This window comes from Poromitra crassiceps, assembly GCF_964638095.1.
Source record: "Poromitra crassiceps genome assembly, chromosome: 29".
Lineage (NCBI taxonomy): Eukaryota > Metazoa > Chordata > Actinopteri > Beryciformes > Melamphaidae > Poromitra > Poromitra crassiceps.
This window is the reverse complement of record NC_139641.1, coordinates 12496748-12517805: the sequence shown is the minus strand read 5'-3', so window position 1 is coordinate 12517805 and position 21058 is coordinate 12496748. Positions and strand designations below refer to the sequence as shown.

The following is a 21058-nucleotide window of genomic DNA, read 5'->3' as shown; positions in this document are numbered from 1 at the left end:
GACACCAGGCAAGTTTCAGTCGTTTCGTGATTTCAGAGACGGACACCAGGCAAGTTTCAGTCGTTTGGTGATTTCAGAGACAAACACCAGGCAAGTTTCAGTCGTTTGGTGATTTCAGAGACAGACACCAGGCAAGTTTCAGTCGTTTGGTGATTTAAGAGACAGACACCAGGCAAGTTTCAGTCGTTTGGTGATTTCAGAGACGGACACCAGGCAAGTTTCAGTCGTTTGGTGATTTCAGAGACAGACACCAGGCAAGTTTCAGTCGTTTGGTGATTTCAGAGACAGACACCAGGCAAGTTTCAGTCGTTTCGTGATTTCAGAGACAGACACCAGGCAAGTTTCAGTCGTTTGGTGATTTCAGAGACAGACACCAGGCAAGTTTCAGTCGTTTGGTGATTTCTGCCAACATGCTTTTCAAGTCTCTCCTCCCCCCATTGCCTTTCAGGACGTTGATTATACAACTTGAAAAGTAGCTAGGCAGTTGCACTGGTGGAAATTGTATTTTCTTTTTAATAAGAAATGTGTCTGTTTTGTTGGACTAGGTCAACCACACAGGCAGATTCACCGTGAATGTATGCATCGCTTTCAATTGGCCAGTTCGCACTGTGTCTAACGTTAGCCGTTAATAGCCAATTTCATATTTTCTTTTCGGGGTGGGGGCATAAAAGGCCTTGCCCCCAATTGTAATTTAAACACCACCAAGGTTTCATCTATTGCCTTCTATACTCTTTGTTAAAGTTTAGAAACAGAACCAGCTGCTGGACAACAGCCCAAGAGCTGATGACCTCCAGTATGGCCTCTAGAGGGCAGTACATCACCTGAGAGCCCTCTATAAGATGCAAACTGCATGAGGTGAGAGGGACATTAGTTGGCATTATTACTGAATGAAGCTATTTGCTGAATAATAAACTCTAATATCGTCGCCTTGCTAAACTAATGGCCTAAGTCATATTTTCAAGTTTTTCAGGAGACACAAAAAACTGAACCAAATAGAGAGTATATGATATTCCTTAATCATTTCACACAAAAAGGTTATGACAATATATGACTATTAACATACAAATAACGCTGTATGTCAAATCATGTTGCATAAGTGGATTAAATGACTTAGGCCAATTTATGAACATGCCGTTGCATCTTAGGCAATTTTAAACCTGACTTAGGCAAAACACTGCACATCTTTTATTCCCACTTCTGTGACCACAAACAGTTTAAAACGCTAGTGGAGCAAATAGATAGAGACTCAGGAGACAGAGGGCAGTTTGACTTTCATTTAATAAAGCAAACTCATCTTTACTGTGTCACTCTTAACAAATTGTAATTTAAACTTAAACTTAAATCCTTCTTAAATCAAACAATGTCAGTTAAATCAAACACTGAGGAGGCATGTGCCTCACTTCTTCCTCCAGCTCTTCTTTGCTGGGTCACTCTTAACAAATTGTAATTTAAACGTAAATCCTTCTTAAATCAAATCAATGTCAATTAAATCAAACACTGAGGAGGCATGTGCCTCTCCTCACTTCTTCCTCCAGCTCTTTGCTGGGTTTTAACTAACCCTTTAACATTTCAAACAATTTCACAGCTCACAAGTAATTTTTTGCAAGTCCAAGTCAAGTCTCAAGTCTTTGAGGGGCAAGTCCAAGTCAAGTCTTTGAGGGGAAAGTCCAAGTCAAGTTTTTGAGGGGCAAGTCCAAGTCAAGTCTCAAGTCCCTATGGATGAGCGTTCTATCCAGCTGCATGTACATGGTCCTTCGAGCCCAGATGGGCCTCAGCAAGTGGGAATGGACCAGAGGAACCAGCAGCCAGTAGGGGGAAGAAGGGCACCTCCATACCTTCAGTTGTGGGGATATCATCCACCATCGCACCCCCCTCCCCCACAACGATACCATCCCCATGTAGTTGGGCCTACACCTGAGCGGCAGCATGGTCAACCTGCACGAGACACCATGGACTATTTGAGACACCTCTTGAGGAGGCTTGATGCGGTAGAGGGATGCTTGTACTCAAGGAAAGCGCTCCCTGTGCCTCACCCAGCCCAGGCGCTCCCTGTGCCTCACCCAGTCCAGGCGCTCCCTGTGCCTCACCCAGTCCAGGCGCTCCCTGTGCCTCACCCAGTCCAGGCGCTCCCTGTGCCTCACCCAGTCCATGCGCTCCCTGTGCCTCACCCAGTCCAGGCGTTCCCTGTGCCTCACCCAGCCCAGGCACTCCCTGTGCCTCACCCAGCCCAGGCGCTCCCTGTGCCTCACCCAGTCCAGGCGCTCCCTGTGCCTCACCCAGTCCCGGTGCCCCCCGCACCGCCAGTCCCAGTGCCCCCGCACTGCCAGTCCCGGTGCCCCCCGCATCGCCAGCCCTGGTGGGCCCCCTGGCGCCAGTCCTGGTGCCCCCCGCACTGCCAGTCCTGGTGCCCCCCGCACTGCCAGTCCTGGTGCCCTCCGCATCGCCAGTCCCGGTGCTCCCCGCATCGCCAGTCCAGGTGCCCCCCGCACCGCCAGTCCCAGTGCCCCCCGCACTGCCAGTTCCGGTGCCCCCTGCACTGCCAGTTCCGGTGCCCCCCGCACCGCCAGTCCCGGTGGCCCCCCTGGCTCCAGTCCTAGTGCCCCCCGCACTGCCAGTCCCAGTGCCCCTCGCACTGCCAGTCCCGGTGCCCCCGCACCGTCAGTCCCGGTGGCCCCCCCAGCTACAGTCCCGGTGCCCCCCTGCAGCCCCTGCTCTGGTGGCCCCCGCACCTCCATCTGCTCCCTTGGCGCCCATCCCTCGGCGCCAATCTTCCGTGGCTCCCATCACTCGGCGGCACCCTCCAGAACAGTCCAGCCGGAGTCGACAATATCCGGGCCGGCCCCCTGAGTATACCTGCCGGCGTCACCAGCATCCAGGTCGGCCTCCGGAAAGGTCCTGTCTGTGGCATCAGTGTCTGGGACATGATCCGGGGTTGCTCAACCTGTCTGCTCTGCCTCCTGGATGCCCTCCGGACCAGATGGCCCCTTCAGCCCTGCCGTCTTGGCTCTTTTTCCACCGGCCATGCAGCTTGCCCCATTTCACCCTGCTATGGGGCGGCCATGACAGCCGAACGGTTTGCCTCATTTACTCTCCTTACCTTCAATTCCTCTGCCTCTAGTCACTTTTCTTAGTATACATATTCACTAGTGAATATGGGGGCGGCTGTACAAAAGTGACTCTCGGACTCCAATTCCCATAACCCATCACTCCCTCACCTCCAGCCATTTTCCCTCCCCTAGCACACCTGCACCTAATTCTGGACTGATCACCACACACCTGCACTTAAGAGGCTCTAAGAGCCTTCACACTCAGTGTGTGCTCCAGACAGCAGTGGAGGAGGCTGCTTTCGTTCTTCCCTATTGATTGCCATGTACAGATGCATTATTTGAAGCCTAAATCATCTGCTTGTACATCTGCATCTGCTTGTACATCATCATCAAGGGATCTGCTTTAAATAAACACCCTTGGCATATGTTCCTCTGGTCCTCTTCATTCTAATCGGTGTCCCACTTGCTGAGGCTACACCCGTAACCAACCCACTAGCAGTTTGTACATACAAAGAGCTTCATTTATGTTGAAGTGTTTATTTTTCCTTGATGCAGATGCCATTTTAAAAGCTTGTAAAATGGCCTAAGTCGCATTGTCTTGTGACTTAGGCAAAAATAAAATGGCCTAAGTCACAGTTAGATTGATTTAGTCACACTATTGATTTAGGCCATTCGAATATTGAGGTAAAAACAGCATTTTCTTTTCAATTAGGATGTTGGCCGTTTTACCAGAGGTGGGGAGCATCCTGAAGAGCTGACTTAGGCAAAAATATCATTTTCGGAAAAAAGTGACTTAGGCCATTAGTTTAGCAAGGCGACGATATGTGTAAGAAACTAAATTAGATGATTTAACGAGTTGTATTTTTAAATGTGAGTGTAATGTTTAACCTGATCATCGTCAGCCTACACTACAGCCAACAAAGTATAATGACACACCAGTGGCTATTTTTAACTGAGCTGTTAGCAATGAGAAGACTCCAGATGGCATAAATATGTGATAAAGAGAGTTGAAGTGAGGGCATGTTTGACTTCAGTGATGGCATTTTCCTTTCATGCGTAGGAAAAAACGACACTTACAAAATGATCGCTGGCATGAAAGTCAAACAAACTAAAGGGTGATATTAAAAAAGTGATGGAAAAGGTTTTGAGGATAGCATCTTATCCACTTCACTGAGTTTGGCTGTAAAATGCCGTAACAAGTTGACAACTCAGTCTGATATCAGTCTGATATCAGTCTAACTCAGTCTGATATCAGTATGATATCAGTCTGAGGACAGAACATTAAATCAACAAACAAAATAATATTGTGGATGCCGAGGTGCCCTGAAAAACAGGCTAATAATACTGCAAATGTATTTGTACTGCATGCAATAATGAATACATGACACATGTACTGTAATTAGATGGTGGACTGGGCTGGAAACATATTTATCCACGCCTTCTAAAAGGTTCACAGGAAAAGCTAAGAGCATTTTGGACAGGAGAGCAGATCAAATCCTCTGAGATGTTTGCTGGCTGCTGATTTGAGTGATTTTCTCCTGCTGTTGCAGGCAAATGTTACATTCCTCTGTTTTGTCTTCATAGTTCATTTGATCTACTAATAAACATATACATATTACATACACATTTCACAATTATGTGGTGGGTGAAGGGGCGAATCATTGCTCCATCCGACATACAGCAATTTGTTTTAAACTTGTCTCAGCATCAATGTACACTCAGGCAACACTGCCCACCTGTGGTCAACTGAAGACATGTTTCTGTGTGCTCCAGATTCTTCGTTACTTGTGATATATGAAGTTTTAACGTAGGTTCAGACAGGACGATCTTGATCCTCACCGGTTCCACGGTCACTGCACTTCTCCTGCTTGCTCACCTGTTAACCTGTCAGCTTCCTGGTGATAATTGAATAATCAGTGGTTGCCTCCTAGTTTCCCATAAGCCAATAGCATAGCAACACATCACCTCATACACCTTTGCTCACCTGCACTTCTAGCCTATCACATTGTGGCACTCCCCTTAGGCAGCCTATCACATGGTTGCTGTGTGCATAAATATGCTTTTCTGTGTCTCATTCAGTCTCTCTAAACCCTGCTGGTTGACGCACACCCACCACCTCCCCGTCTCCGCCAAGTTTCCTTGATCCATCAGTCATCAAGAGGTTTCACCAGCACCAGTATCCTGACTCCACAGGGGGTGTAAATGGCTGTGCGGTTCGAGCTGACCCAGCTCGATCTCGATATCTCCCTGTGGTGTCAAGCTCCAAAGACTAACTAACTTTCTCATCATAATATTCTGTAAAGATCATTCATCATCATTATAATAAAATCATTGTTTATTCATCAAGTCTCCTGATTGAACCTCCTGTTCTGAGAAGCACCGACCTCCCTCTGTGGGGGAGCTGAAGCCCAAGAAATATCCTTCTTCATGTTTCTAATTGTCAGCTGAGGTAAACGTGAAGTGGTTAAATCACAACATTGTGCGTGAATAAAATAACATAAAGCTGCAAACCGTGGCCTCAGAAATTAAACATATTGGCCATGGCCACCATTCTCTTAAAGACCAAATATGAACACCTATCCACCTTATTTTTGAGTGGCCCACTGTAAAAAAAAAATTGTGGGTACAAGGTCCGGTTTAACGTGACTTATTGTTGCAGCTTGCCATTTCCTTTCTTATACTCGGCTGCAGACCCGAATTATAAAGCGGAAACTGGAGTACGTTATAAAAGTAATAAATATAGTCACTGTATAAACAACTAATCAACGCTGGGGGTCCGTATGGAAACAGTGTTACTCAAAATGGTTAAAAGTTAAATCAATTTGGTCATTCAGTGGTGTTTTACAGCCATGTAAAGTAACTATTACGCTAGCTGCTAGCATTAGCCACAGTAGCCGACTACCCACAATGCATTACGTTTTCCCAGCACCCGAAGCGATTTTTTTTCCGGATGATGGCGAAGGCTGGAGGCACCCTCTCTGCCTGTGATTGGCCTAGCGTCAAACATTCATCCAATCACATTCGCTTGGCTATCCTGCGTCTCTTTCTACAGTCTGTGGTCAGACAGACAGCAGTTTCGCTTGCTAGCATGCATTTAATGATTGTTTTGCACCTGCTGCTCACGTTTGAGATACTTCTGGTTCGCCTGGAAAGAAGGTGGGAGCAGCCGAGTACAGTCAGCCAATAAGAGGCAGAGAGGGGCGGGTCATGTCTTCGCCTAGCCTTCGCCATCATGGGAAAAGAAATATCGCGCACCCGAACGTCATGGCTGTAGAGCAGAATGGCTCTGCTGTAAAATCCTCATAGACGTTTTTTTTGTCAAGTTAAAACAGACGTTTTTTTTGTCAAGTTAAAACAGTCTATTACACCGGAAGCGGAAGACGCACCCATCAGGCATCATGGCAGCTAGAAATAAGGTAGTCTCTTAAAACAGACGAGTTGGCTTCCGCAATTTTCAAATGCTTCCGCCATACCGTCTGTAATACGTGGGGGAGAAGCATGCACCAACCGGAATGGGAAGCAGAAAGGCGGGTCTTCCGCTCATTAGTCCAATCAGAATCCAATATGCCGCATTCGCGGAACTCGGGGCTTCTGCACAATAAGCTCGGTAACGTTAGCAACTTACCTCATCACTTTCGTTTAACTCTGGTTCCTCCAAGCCGCGGATACATCGTTTACGTCTATCAGGGTCTTCTTTCACCCGTTTCATGGGCATAGCGTCCATGGTAATTCTGTATATCTAAAGCACTGCTAGCATTAGCAACCTGCATCGGTTTAAGTTTCCGGGGGGAACATATTTTTCGTGGACACACGTGTCGTGATTGGTCAGATTCCGTCAAACTTCCTTCCAGTCTGAAGGTTTTTTTCCCAACTTCCTTGTGCATGTTCTGGGGGTGTAACGTACAGACTGTTTAACTGCATTCGCCGGATGTAGATGAGACAGTCTGTTTTAAGAGACTAGAAATAAGGTGGATAATCATGTCTTGAATATGAACTAATTAAGGACCTATCATTCTCAACATTTAGTTGTCCAGTGAAGGTTTTCTGATGCGCTCTTTCCCAGCAACACTCCGCTTTTGGCCAGTGGGCGTTGAAAGTCAATCAGTTGTAAGTTGGCCCGTGACCTACTTTTCAACTTTCATGCAACTCCATTCATAATTTTTGGAGATATCCTGCAGACAATCAGACAGACCAGCAGGGAGGCAGTCGCCATGTTTTGTCCATGTTTACTGTTAGTTTGACTTCAAAACACTAGCCCAGAAGAAATAAAAGCCCAGAAGCTTTCAAATAAAAGCACAGAACCTTCGAAATAAAAGCACAAAACCTTCAAAATAAAAGCCCATAACCTTCCAAATAAAAGCCCATACACCTTCAAAATTAAAGCCCAAAACACATACAAACCTTCCAAAACACAGCCACAAATAGGCCCGGTTGTTGTGTGTGTTGTCCCGGGCCGGAGTCCCAACAAACTGCGATTTTTCATAACCTGGTGCTGGGTCCGATGGGCTTAGTGTAGTTGTCATGCATAGTTAGCTATTGATGGGTCATAGCAAGCATTCTGCTTTTGATTCTTGGTGCAGTAAAAATTCACAGCCAATACCTTACTGTTTGTTGGAATAACCTTTATTAAAAGATACAGGATGCTGGACTAGATTTCACACAGATATTTTCAGATGCAGCACTTCCTCATTATAGGCTGTGGGCTTCCCAGATACAGATAGCTGCACAGTGAACTGTGCCTTTAAAAAATATCCCTGTAAATATCTGCAGTATCATCTTTTTTTTCCTTTTTTTTTTTTACATCACAGTCAATGTTACAATAAAGTTGTAAAAAAGGAAGAGAGAATCTTGATATACCATGCAACACTCAACAAGCTAACATTCATGGAAGTTATTCTTAGATCACAACCATTTTATTTTCATTTCAATGTTCAACATCATGTTCAGCAACAATTACAATATCATATTCAAAGACTTTACACAATAATGACATTTTATTTTTTAATTTGGATTGGACAGATCCCTTTATATATATTTCTCTGACAGGCATCATTCAGCTTCCCGTCGTACGATATTTTGGTAAAAAGGTTGAACGTAGAATTGGATTCACATCGCCTGTCCTTGGTGTACTGGAGAGGTTTAGAAAGGGGGCGTCAATGTATCAAATCCTATTAGAATGCACATGCATCTCCTTCTATAATACACATCGTCTTACAGTCAGTCTTTCATTGGTTTGCGTTTCCAAAGACGTGCTGCCATGTTGGATGAAGTCATCACCAAATCATAGTTCTTATGAGAAAAGGTCATTCTGAATGTGTGTCTTTTCATCTCTGCATTACCACAGTGTGAAAAGGCAAGATTTGGATTTGTAGTATTGGCTTGGGAGTCATTTTGCTACTAAAACGAGTTAAACGCTCTTACTTCCTGAACGTGTTTCCCTGTGTGCGTAATGAGGAGAAACGATTCTATTGTTTGTGTGGTGGAAGTGTTTACTGTGGTAAAACAGTAGAACTGAATCAAAGGCTATGGGATTGGGACAGAACTTCACAATAAATCATGACAAACTGTGATCATATAAAATAACCTCTTCCATAATAGAACACCTAATCCATCAAAAGCATAATCAATCTATATGCTATCAAATACAGAAGAGATGACATGAATGATTCTCTGAAAGCGGTACTTTAGTAGTTCAGTAACTAAAAAGAAAATACATACAGTAGGCCTATATTAAATACATGTCCGATATGTCAAAATTGATGTTCTTTGACATCTGGGCTTAAAACCGCAAGGGAGAAAGCGACAGGGAGGGTGGAGAAGTCCTGGGATAGAAGTTAAAGCAAAGAAAATATCCATTTATCTCACTCAAATGTATTTTTCTTGCATCTTCTACACATTCTAGTTTTAAACGTTAGATTTGATACTGAGAGTCACCTTCTCTGCTCTGCCTCTGACCCTTAACAACCCTGCACTAAATATCCAATACCTGTCCTTCCCAGGAAATAGGCTGAATTATAAATGTGGAAGAAGTTGAGACAATCAATTGTGGATCGATTGTGAATGGACTATGCAAAAGGCAGCCAACTCTATATCAGGAGGATGAATATACTCGTAACGTTTTGTCCACTAAGGAAATACTGAAGCAGTGACATTCCTGAGGACAATTCCATTCACTGGTTCTATAAAACAGAGTGTCACTGCCTACCAACTGTATGTGGTGCTGGTTGGACTATAGACTGTCAATCTCACTGGGAATAAACATTCCTCTTGATACAAATCAACTGTGATGTATAGAGTACCGCAGGGATGATGTATACTTGTAGGCGTACCCAGAAGTTCCTTCACTTCCTGGTTCCTAAAAGTGAATGGGATTTTTGTATGGGAATTTCAGTTAAATCCATGAAATAAGGTCTGTTACCAAAAGTTCATGAAACCAAAAGTTCATGAAACAGCGAACTTCGTGTTCAGCAAGAGGATCTTCACAAATGAGGACCACTTTTATGACTTTTGAAGCATTTTTCGGAAATTATGTTAAAAAAAACACATTTTTGCTTCAAAGGTCAAATCATTTGTGAAGATTATCCTGCTGAACACAAGCATTTAACTGAAATCCCCATACAGAAATCCCATTGACTTTTACACATAGGAAGGAGGACTCATTCCTGCGGTACATAGACATTCATCTTGATACAAATCAACTATGAAGTTTCCACATCGGATAGATTTGGCTGGTATTAAAGAGCGTGGTACAGGTTAAAAAATATATATACAGTTTGGGTTCAAGATTGTTATGAAAATACCCCCAAAAGACAAAAACAAAATTAAAACATGCCCCCAGGGCAAAAATATGGAGAAAAAGGTGGCATTATAATGCACATGCTAAAAAATGTAAATAAAAAATAAAAAGCCATCTGGGCAGATAGCTCCTGTGATGTCAATCTACTGTACTTACTGTAATAATAATTAAAATAAACAGTCAACAGTCACAGCAGAAAACTTTCTAAAACACCACACGTACGATAATTATCATATTTGTACGATAATTGACCTCCCCACCAACGACCATTTTGACCCTCTGGTACGATAATTCAACACTGCCCAGAATGCATTTCGGCACTGAAGCAGCAGGACAAAAATCAGCTACGCCATTCCCCAACGCAACTGTTTCGTTTTTCAAAATAACGCCTATTTGGAAATATAATTTTGGAGAACCAGAGACCGCACAGCTGACCGACCATCTCAGCTCATGTAACCCGGCTTCAGACTGGTCTCAGGCCAGGGGCGGAGCGACCCTATCAGCCCACGGGGGGGGGGGGGGGGGCGAAGCTCTTAGGGGGCCCCCCCATCCCAATTTTTTTTTTTCAATTAAGGCCGGTGGCGAAGAAAAACTTGCCTTTTTTGCATGTTTGAATCTGTTTTAGCCATATTTAATGGAATATCTCATTTTAAACACACCAATGTTATTGTCTATTGATTGAATTGCTCTCACACTCAGGCCTGGCCTGGCCTGGCATGCAAAAAAAAAAAAAAAAATTGGGGATGGGGGTGTGGGCCCTCTGCCCCGGGGCGGGCCCACCCTCTGCCCCGGTGTACGCTCCGCTACTGTCTAAGGCGGATAAGAGACGCTCGGTGTACGGAGGTAATGATCCGAGGGAACGCCACGTGTTATGTTCCATTTGCGGGTTTTCAGGTGAGCGTGCCAACTGCTTTATAAAAACCAGTCTAGATGCAGCTATGTGTGTGTGGGGGGAAAATAACAAAAAACAAGAGAGAATCCTATTGCTACATCAAAGTCCCACATATTAATAATAATTGATAATTGATTGGATTTATATAGCGCCTTTCTAGGTACTCAAAGCGCTTCACATATCAGGGGAGGGAGGGGGAGGGAACTCAACTCATCCACCACCGATGCGTAGCACCCACCTGGGTGATGCAAAGTGGTCTCTAACCTGCACCATGCTCTTTAAACTGGTTCAGTGTTCTACAGACACAGCCTGGTTGCTTACAGTTGCATTTCCATTCAGTACGCTGAGTGATGTCATATCAGGTCTTCAGAGGTGAGACCAAGTCAACTGTGCTCGTGTCCCAAGTCAGTCTCAAGTCAGGTCCATGTCATTAACATCAAGTCCCGTGTTGAAATGGAGATGACCAAGTCAGGTCCAAGTCATTAATGTCAAGTCTCAAGTTGAAATGTAGAACACCAAGTCATTTACACAAACACAAGATTTTTTTTGTCAAGACTTTAGAAACCTTTTCAAGTCATCAAAGTACAAGTCAACTCAAGTCTTCTATTCATGCATAAGTCAAGTCTCAAGCAAGTCAAACTGCAATGCAAGTCTGACTCGATTCCAAGTCATGTGACGAGTCTCCACCTCATGTCGATCTGTGCCACTGTCCCATGCCAGTGTGCTGTGCAGTTTACTTAACCATAATTGTAAACACAGGTCATTGGAGAACCATGCTTTATTTAGTTCTAGTTCCAATTCATCTCTTCCTGTAGAAGTGTGCCTCAACTAACTTCTAGCATCATTACTGCCGGTGCTGCTGACCGTTTGCTGCTGTCGTGTAGGTAAGAATCAATGAGGGGCAGGATCAGGAGGAAGAGAGGAAGGGAGGAAGAAAGAGGGAAGAGGAGGGAGAGAGAGAAGGTTCTGCTCATCCCAAAACTTCTTGATGCCACCATCCCAGGCGAGGAGGACGGTTGGAATATAGGATAGAATGCTATGAGAGTAGAAGAATGCATTGCAGGGACCAAGAGAGAAGTCCCAGTTGCTCTTGCTAGTGAGTTTCCCTTCCCGACACTCGTGGGTTTAAGTGACACAGAGGGGAAGGGGGGGAAAAGAGGGGAAAAGGAGGACAAGGCAGAAGAGGAGAGGAGAGAGAGACAAGCTGCGTCGCGTCTCTCTCTAACAGAGGAGCTGGAACAAAGGTGGACGAGGGGAAGTGAAGGACGGACAGAGACGAGGTGAATCAGAGGGAGGGATGAGAGGGGAGAAGAGAGCAGTGCCATCTCTCTCTCTCTCTCTCTCTCTCTCTCTCTCTCTCTAGTCGCTCCAGTCCTTCTTGATGTTGAGGTTCCACTCCCAGCTCAAGTGCTCCGCCTTGTCGTCGTCGGTGAAGCGGGACTTGATGTTGTAGGTGCCGCGGACCAGCATGCCTTTGGGCGTCTCTTCCACAGGGGTCATAAACTCATGCTCCGCCACCCGCGGGCCGTAGCTGCCCACCATGTGCACTGCCTTGTTCACTGTGGGGAAGACACAAAATGGACACTCAGTTGCATGCACAATAACACTGGAAATCAAACTAATATTCACCTTATTCTTTGCCCACACATGGACGCTTCCGCATTACGTCATTTCGTAATAGTATTTCCGTTTTGACTTGCCAAAAACCCCGCAGGCAAAATGGCTGCGCACACTCCCCTCCTAAAGTGGCAAAATTACTCCCCCATAAACTAACATATCTTGGCCAATACTGTACGTATGTAACATACAAAATAAAACAACCCGTAATATCTTAATTTTATGTAGAATGCAGAGGACATGTAACTGTTTAGTTAAACTTGCATTCCAGGAATATTGTGCTCTTAAGATGACGTTAGTGGAGTCGAGGCTGTTGCGTCCTGAAACGCACATAGGTTACGCCAACCTATTCGAAATAACGCATCCGAGATAGAAACGTTATGAATATAGCCACGTTATAAACAACAAACTAACTGGTGATCCGTATGGAAACAGTGTTACTCGAAATGGTTAAAAGTTATATCAATTTGGTCATTCAGTGGCATTTTACTGCCATATAACATAACTAACTAGCGGCTAATATTAGCCACAGAAGGCAACTAGCGCTGAACCGGAAGAACAAATACGTTTGCGTTGAACGCGGAAGAGAGAAAAAGTGGGCGTGGTGAATAAGGTGAATAATGGGGCGGTGTCCCAGCGGTGTAGTCCCCACAATCCATCTATTGAGCATGCTCAGAACTCTGCCCTTAAAGAAATATATGAGTTTGTAATTGCTCGAGTGACATCACCGGTGACATCATCGCTGATGACATCACTCACTGATGACATGAGGAGACCGGAGTCTCCTAACCCTATCTGCAGAGTTAGATTTTTTTGCATGTGTGACAGGAGAATAGCCTGGTAAACCATCACGTCACGTCAACTCACATTCTGTTTCGTTCGGCCTCCAGCAGGGGGCGGACGTTTTCACAAATTACAAAGTCCATGGGCCAATCAGGGAGCCCTTGTAGTTGACATCATAACCGGACAATCAGGGATGCCGCTGGCAAATCAGTACTGACGGCTCTGTCGCTCCCAAAGCAATGAGCGTTAATGTCAGTGTTGGGCGAGTTTACAATCATAAGTCATAAGTGCCGTTATTGCAGAAATAGATCCAATAACAACAATTAAACAAGAACAAGAGTATGTACCAGCTGAGTTTCTTGGCGGAAAAGACTCGATCCGATGTTGATTGGCTGAAAGACTGGATTTGATGACGCTAATTGGCTGGAGTTGTCTGTCAATGCAAGTACTCCCGCCCACTGAAAAGACTGGGGGCAAACTGGAGGCCAGACGGAATCACAGAACCAAAGAGAACGTGAGTTCATGTGATCCAGATGGTTTACCAGGATAGCTGCAAAACCAAACAAATGTTTCATTCTGGCATCTGGTCCGAACCAAGGAACCGGACTTATCGGGTATGAACACGACCTAAGTGTATTTGTGGGGAAACTGTGGTCAGAAAGGACAACCATGTACCTTGTCTCGTCAAGATACTAAACACCAGGATTAATTGTTATTTGTTGTTCTTTATGTGTGAGAAACTGATTTCAGTTGTAGAGAAACTGTAGCTGCCCACAATGAAAAATACATACCTGTAATACTGCACAAAATACAATGGACACACACTTATACGCTGGAAAGGGCGGTAGTAGCCTACTGCTACACTACTGGGTTACATGCTGCCACTCCGACGTGCTGCCACTCCGACGTTCTGCCACTCCGAAATATCGGCACTCCGAAAGGGGGTCTATATTCCCCGTTTTTCACTAACCTCTCCCAACCCCCACGCCAAACCTAACCTCCCCCTATGCCTAAACCTAACCTCCCCCAGACCCTAACCCAAAACCTAACCTCTCCCACCCCCACGCCTAAACCTAAGGTCGGCATTGCGGCTTCTAAGGTGAACGACCGCCAGTCCGAATGATGGAAGTTAACGTTCGGAGTGGCAGCATGTCGGAAAGGCAAAGGAACCCCACACTACTGTAAGGGGGGTATGACACAGTTAGCATGTAAAGTGCTGTCCCATACACACACACACACACACACACACAAACATAATAAATAAATAAACGCAACATCTCTACACCTGGGCAATATAGTCTGTTATTTTATCTTTACCAGGTATATTTAGCTGAACTTACCTTTCATTCCTTTCCTGCTGCTCACATGAATGTACCTCAGACCAGCAACAATGTCTCTGTTGACCTGCAGACACACACATTCCACATGGCATTTGAACAGAGAGGATGCCGTGGTCTTTACAGTCACATGCCTCCCAGCCTTCCATCAGATCCTGGCCCCAACTGTTTCTCCTGTGTCCCAAATATTGTTTTAAGGCTCAAGGTAGTAGTAATCAATCCCAGAGCTAAAAGGATATCATTATTCTGGCTTTCAATGTCACATGATGATGGCCCAGAGGTTTTTCCACCATGACAAAAATAGAATGAACACTTGTCATTTTTTGGCTTTGGAAATGGAAACATATATAAAGATCTAATGGCTCATTTCCACCACATATAACAGCACAGTACAGCTCCACTCTATCTGGTATTACTCGGCTCTACTTGATAGAGACTCTGTTTCCATAGCAAGTTTACTTGCCTCCGCCCACACCTGGTCGATAGCGACCGCATATCTGCCCTCCGCCCATAGCCGAAGTAGGCTATAAGTATAACGTTAAATTGAAATCAATACACGGAACTTTTAAACTGATTATGAAATACTGGTGCCTCTAAATGACCTACAGTGTACATGGGCAAATGTGACAATCGGCTAGGAGAATGGATATCACTTTGTTGTTACTCAAACTCACATGCATGCACTGCGCGGGGACGGGAGAGGCGCTACAAGGAGAACCCCAGCGGCAGCTCAACAGGCAAGACCGCGGCTTCGCCTGCGGCCTAGCGGAGGCAACTACAAAGGGCTTCCCGAGGAGCGCATGTTAAAGCTGAGCAAGGAGATCGATTTTATTTCACCAGCGCCAAAGGCAGCAACACAAAAGACTGATGGAAATAACATAAGAGAAGAGAAGGTAAGCTAACTAAACTGGTATCCAGCATTGACAGTAGATGCCTACAGTAAACACGATTCTGCCTGACCAATCAGTCGTCTGCAGTGTTTTCACGTCACCATATAGTACCGGGTCCACAGCCCTAGAACCTCAACAGAGCACGGACCAAAAGCAGCACGACTCAACCCCGATCAACCCGGGTTGTCCACGTTTTTGATCGGTGGAATGAGACAAAAAAGCGTGACGAGCTGTGCGGGGCCGCGTTGATACCAGCGGTGGAATTGGGCCATAAATGGCTCTCGGCCTTCAAAAATTATATATTATATATATTGCGCATACTGTAGGTTTTGGCTGTTTTCTGAGTGTTTTTTTATAGACTAGTCGCCATTAAAATTTCCGTTTAAATGTCTGGAAAATTAGTCGCCACCATAGTCACAATCATTGATGATGTCACTCATTTGATTTATGACATCCCTGATGATGTCACAATTGATTTATGACACTTCTTCTTCTAATGGCTTTCCGGCAGACTGGATGCCTTGCGGGCACATTGCTGCCTCTCACAGTTGGATGGTCTCACTCTAGACCTGCTTCTTCTTCTTTCAAGTTTCTGGTGTTTCTCACACCTCAATCTTGGCTGTTGCGCCTCGTCTCATGCTCCTCCTCCGCTCCTCATCCCCTCCGGAGCAACGCACCTTCATCTTCGTGAAGGGCTCCTCTGTTATTAGAGATTTCAGTGATGACATCACTGATAACATCACAGTTGCTCGAGTGACATCACCGGTGACATCATAATTGCTCGAGTGACATCACTGGCGACATCTCTGATGACAGAGCATTAAGGCCAGGGTAACTGCAGCCCAGCACAGTGTCAGCCATGTCGAGAGCAGTATTCAAGGCCACTACTCACGAAATAATGGCCCCGAAAAAGAAACACTTGGATTATTTGATCCGTTGCACCAAGGAGATTAACGTGAGCATTCCCCAAATGGCCGACTCGCTGTTTGAGAGGGCCACCAACACCAGCTGGGTGGTGGTCTTCAAGTCACTCATCACCACACACCACCTCATGGTCTATGGCAATGAGCGTTTTGTCCAGTACTTGGCTACAAGGAATACCCTATTTAACCTCAGTAAATTCTTGGATAAAAGTGTTTCACAAGGTTACTACATGTCCACATTTATCCGGAGGTATAGTCGATACCTGAATGAGAAAGCTGTTTCGTACAGACAGGTTGCCTTTGACTTCACTAAAGTTAAGCGAGGAGCGGATGGTGTGATGAGGACCATGAAGATAGAGAACCTGCTGAAGACTATCCCCATTATTCAGAACCAGATGGACGCCCTTCTCAATTTCACTAAAGCAGTCGGTGCCAATGAGCTGGCTAACGTAGTCATGGATGCCGCCTTCGTGCTCCTCTTCAAAGATGCCATCAGGCTCTTTGCTGCTTATAATGAAGGCATCATCAACCTGCTGGAGAAATACTTTGACGTAAAGAAGACGCAGTGTAAAGAAGGCCTGGACATTTACAAGAAGTACCTCACCCGAATCACCCAACTATCAGAGTTCCTCAAAGTAGCAGAGCAGGTGGGGATTGATCGAGGAGACCTCCCAGACCTTTGTGCGGCTCCCAGTAGCATTCTGGAAGCTCTGGAGCAGCACTTGGCCTCCTTAGAGGGAAAGAAAGCCAAGGACACAACCGCAGACAGCACTATGCCAAACACAAGCACAGGGACATCTTCCACTAAAGTGGACGAGTGGGAGCAGTGGCTCAAGCAGCTCCCCAACAGGCCCTCCACAGATGCATGGCCCGTCTCCACCGCCAGTGGCACCATCGGCACAGCATCAGCCATCAACATCTTCTCCACACCCATCTGCTCCAATGGTGCTCTGAAGATGGAGAGGGAGCCGTTTGACCTCCAGTCGACTTTCCAGCCCTCCATGCAGTCCAGCTCCACAGGCCTCGCTGTGGCAACAGCCTGGGCAGGATACTCCATGCCACAGGCCCCGCCGCCCCAGCAGTCAGTGGGCGAACTCCAGGTGGACTTTGAGTCCTATTTTGGAGCCGCAGACAACAGCAGCTTAAATTCTGAAATGACCGGGGGCATTCTGAAACCCACTCTGGCCGGCACCAACCAACCGTCCAATCAGCAGCCAGAGAAGCTGGTGTCCTATGACCTTGATTCCACCCTGGCTGACCTTGTGGGGAACCTTGGCATTGGAAGCAACGTTCTGGTGAAAAATGACATCCAGTGGAGCCAGCCTGGTGAGAAGAAGATGACCGGTGGAACCAACTGGCAGCCCAAGGCAACGCCAAGCACGACCTGGAACCCTGTTTCCATGTCCTCCTCAGTCATGGCCTTCCCTGTGACCGCGCCCACAGGCATGATTGGATATGGCATGCCTCCACAGATAGGAGGCGCTGTGGGCATGATGAACCCACCCACTATGATGTACACCCAGCCTGTGACGAGGCCACCTGACCCCTTTGACATACTTTGACCACTGCTGTAGGCTACCATGCCCCACTGGACACTGTCTGACACTGCACTGTTCTTATACGTTCTTTTTTTAATACTTTATTCACCTTATAATTTGCCCATATCAGGACGCTTCTGCTGCATAACGTCATTTTGTAATCGTTATTCCGTTTTAGACCCGGAAGTAGATTACTCCTACCTTTATCATTTTTAGACTTGCCAAAAAGCTGTTTTCAATCATAAAAACCATGTTTTCAATCATAAAAACCAAACGTTTTAATACTTTTTTGGATGAGAACGTAACATATATTCCAATTATGTGACCAGTTTATTAACGCCTTTTTGGACATTTTTAAGGAGCAGTGAGGAGCTGGTTGTGACCGGTCAGACTAGCTAGTATTTGTCAACCCCTACTGGCAGTGAGAAAACACTGTCGACGTGCTTTTGTAACTAACATTATGCCGACCGGGTACAGCCATCGGCTCCTCGCAGCAGTAACGCTATGAGCATGTAACTGAAGTTGGCCACACTCGCCGCAGTGTAGCTGCTGAATGTTGCCAAACTTCATTCATAGTTTACAGAACCGCGTATGACGTGGTTCGGGGTCTTAAAGGTCACACAAATGCTGCATCAGGTATCAATGGGATAACACAAGTAATGTTTCATTATGCTTGTTTGGGACAAATACATATCCGACGTAGTCACAGATGTATGATGTAGTCACAGATGTATGAGGAAGCATAGCTTAAAACTCATCCATTTTGGTATCAGGGGTTGTAGATGTCACCCTGCATTATGTGCATATACATGGTGACTCTTCAGTGGACTGATGATGTCATAGACATTGTGACATTGTCAGTGATGTCATAGACATTCTGACATCATTAGCGATGTCCGTCGAGAAATTGTGATATCATTGAGTGGTGTTGCTTGCTCATCGCTCTCTCTCAGTCACTTAACTCCCTGATCTGATCAGTTGCTTATCTGTTCAATCCCTTGCCTATCCCTTCATCTCTCTCCACCCCTCCATTGATCGGACTCTCCCTCCCTCCCTCGTTAACCTCGTTAACTTAAAGTGCATCTCAAGTGGATCTTGTCTGAATCGATCCCCCCACCTGATCCCTACTGTAGACACATAGGGATGGGAATCGAGAACCGATTCCAGTTGAGAACTGGTTGCAAATGCCTCCGAGTATCAATTCCTCTTATCATTGCTGGCATGTTTTGCGCATTGCAAAAACCGCATGACATCAAGCTCTGTGTCTGTCTTTTTTTAATATGGGAAAAGCACTGCATGGTGCGCTTTCTGTGAGGAGAAACAAAAAACGGACCATGAAAACATCATCTGACGCTAGCTTAGCAGCTGCTAGCTCGTTTGTTGTTGCTATGGGATATGGCAGGGTCACCGCCATCGCGATTAGTTGGAGGGCGCTAGCGGTTGGGGAACAAACGCAATGTGTGAATGCAGCTCTGAGGGTGGAAACACCAGCAATGTTGAAAGGTGTAATATCCCTTTAAGAACAGGAGCATTGTAATTTATTTTAACATGTTCAAATGTTATTAGGCAGACAGTATTCAGATTCAGGAGATAATTAACTAGAACAGGGACCATTTTGGAAATAAGTGTCCACACTTTTACATGTTTATCCCTTGGATTTTGTTGTCTTTTATATATCCATGATAAAATCAACCAATCAATCAAACAGCTGCTTTGACAATAAAAACCTGTGTAGGCCTACTGCTTTTCCACACAGAAAACTGATCAGGAATCAATAAGGGAACAGATAAAGGATCGGACCAATAAGCAGAATCGATAATGACATTGGTATCAATAAAACCTCATCAATTCCCATCCCTACATACACATAGCCTATATCCCTTCATATTTAATTGGGAATACCAGCATTTGACATTTTAATATTATTATTCAAGCAACCACATACACGAATATGTTAAATCTCTTTCTGAATAATATGACAGTAAAGTGTGTAAATGGACATTGTTTCTGTTTAATCTACCTACAGTATGATTACATCCATCACAGCGTCTTACAAAACTTTGTTAAATGTGCACAAAATTTCAAACCGTTTAGGCGTTGTGGACAGGAATTATGTGAAATTACGCATTTTCACTTAAAGGTTGGCTAACGGTTACATCTAGGCAACCCAAACAACTTGGTTAAGGTCAGGGAAGGGCTTTGCTCATGGTTAAGAAAAAAAATCTAAACTTTACTCAGTATTAGCATTTTAAAATGTTGCACTATTTCATGAAATTTCCTCTCACCTTGAAGTGAATCTTGACTCTGTAGTTCACTCCTTCCTTTAGGGAGAAGCTCTCCTTCTTCAGAGCCACCAGGTCTCCTGCGGAAACGCAAAGGAGAATGTCACATACGGCTTCACCTGCCAGGGTTACGACTATGCATGATGACTGCTGAACAGTCATCCCAAACAAATCCCCTATGTGTGTATGGGTAACATGTTGTGGCAATGCAGGCCATATTGCCTTCAGGAGGTATTATATATATATATATATTATATATATATATATATATATAATATGGGGAATGAGAAAATAAATCAGAAATAAGTATAGGAATAAAAGGATCGCAAAAGAAAAAGAAATGTTGGAGAAATTGCTCAAAATCTTGTTTATCACTTTAATATACTATTTAGTTAAATGTTTGCAGATAGCCCTTCTTCTTCTTCTTCTTCTTCTTCTTCTTCTTCTTCTTCTTCTTCTTCTAATTATTATTATTATTTTTAATAATAATAATAATCTACACTATGACAGTAGCGCTAGTAATAAGAAATAATAATAATAAAACACAAAAACTCTTTGAAATGCTCTCCCTCAGCAAGAGACTGAGGTCTGTCAAGAAACTCTCAAACGGGGGGCATGGTGGTGCAGTGGTAAGCGCTGTCGCCTCACAGCTAGAAGGTCCTGGGTTCGATTCCCACCTGGGACGCTGTGAGCGCTGAAGGAATGCGTGTCCAGGGCCGCTGCTGGCCATTTGTAATTGTTTTGTAATTGTTTTGTAATTTGTAATTGTTTTGTGGTGCCCCCCCCCCCCCCCGCAAAACTTTCAATAACTGTCAAACGAAAGACTGCAAAATCATTAATTATGAACGATACTAGTGTATCTCACATTACATTACATGTGGCAAACAAACAATTGTTACAATTACTGTACATGTCAGCAAACAAGCGATTGTTAAACTGTACATGCAAGCAGG

General features: G+C 44.9%; 1 protein-coding gene and 1 pseudogene across 2 annotated transcripts in view; one reads left to right on the top strand and one right to left on the bottom strand.

Moving 5' to 3' along the window:
• Positions 1-7787: 7787 nt before the first annotated feature.
• The window catches only part of LOC310800058 (rho GDP-dissociation inhibitor 2-like), a gene marked incomplete at its 5' end in the record, with an annotated part of 29680 nt that continues 16409 nt past the window's right edge, over positions 7788-21058 (bottom strand). The window contains 3 exons of the mRNA XM_083662644.1: positions 7788-12294; positions 14476-14539; positions 20109-20185. Of these exons, the coding sequence (XP_083518770.1) occupies positions 12095-12294; positions 14476-14539; positions 20109-20185 (341 nt within the window). The 3' untranslated portion in view covers positions 7788-12094. The remainder of the gene's footprint in view (positions 12295-14475; positions 14540-20108; positions 20186-21058) is intronic.
• On the top strand, positions 15999-17847 carry LOC310800264 (phosphatidylinositol-binding clathrin assembly protein pseudogene; annotated as a pseudogene). The gene is made up of 2 exons: positions 15999-16064; positions 16179-17847. The product of its transcript is annotated as a phosphatidylinositol-binding clathrin assembly protein pseudogene (transcript).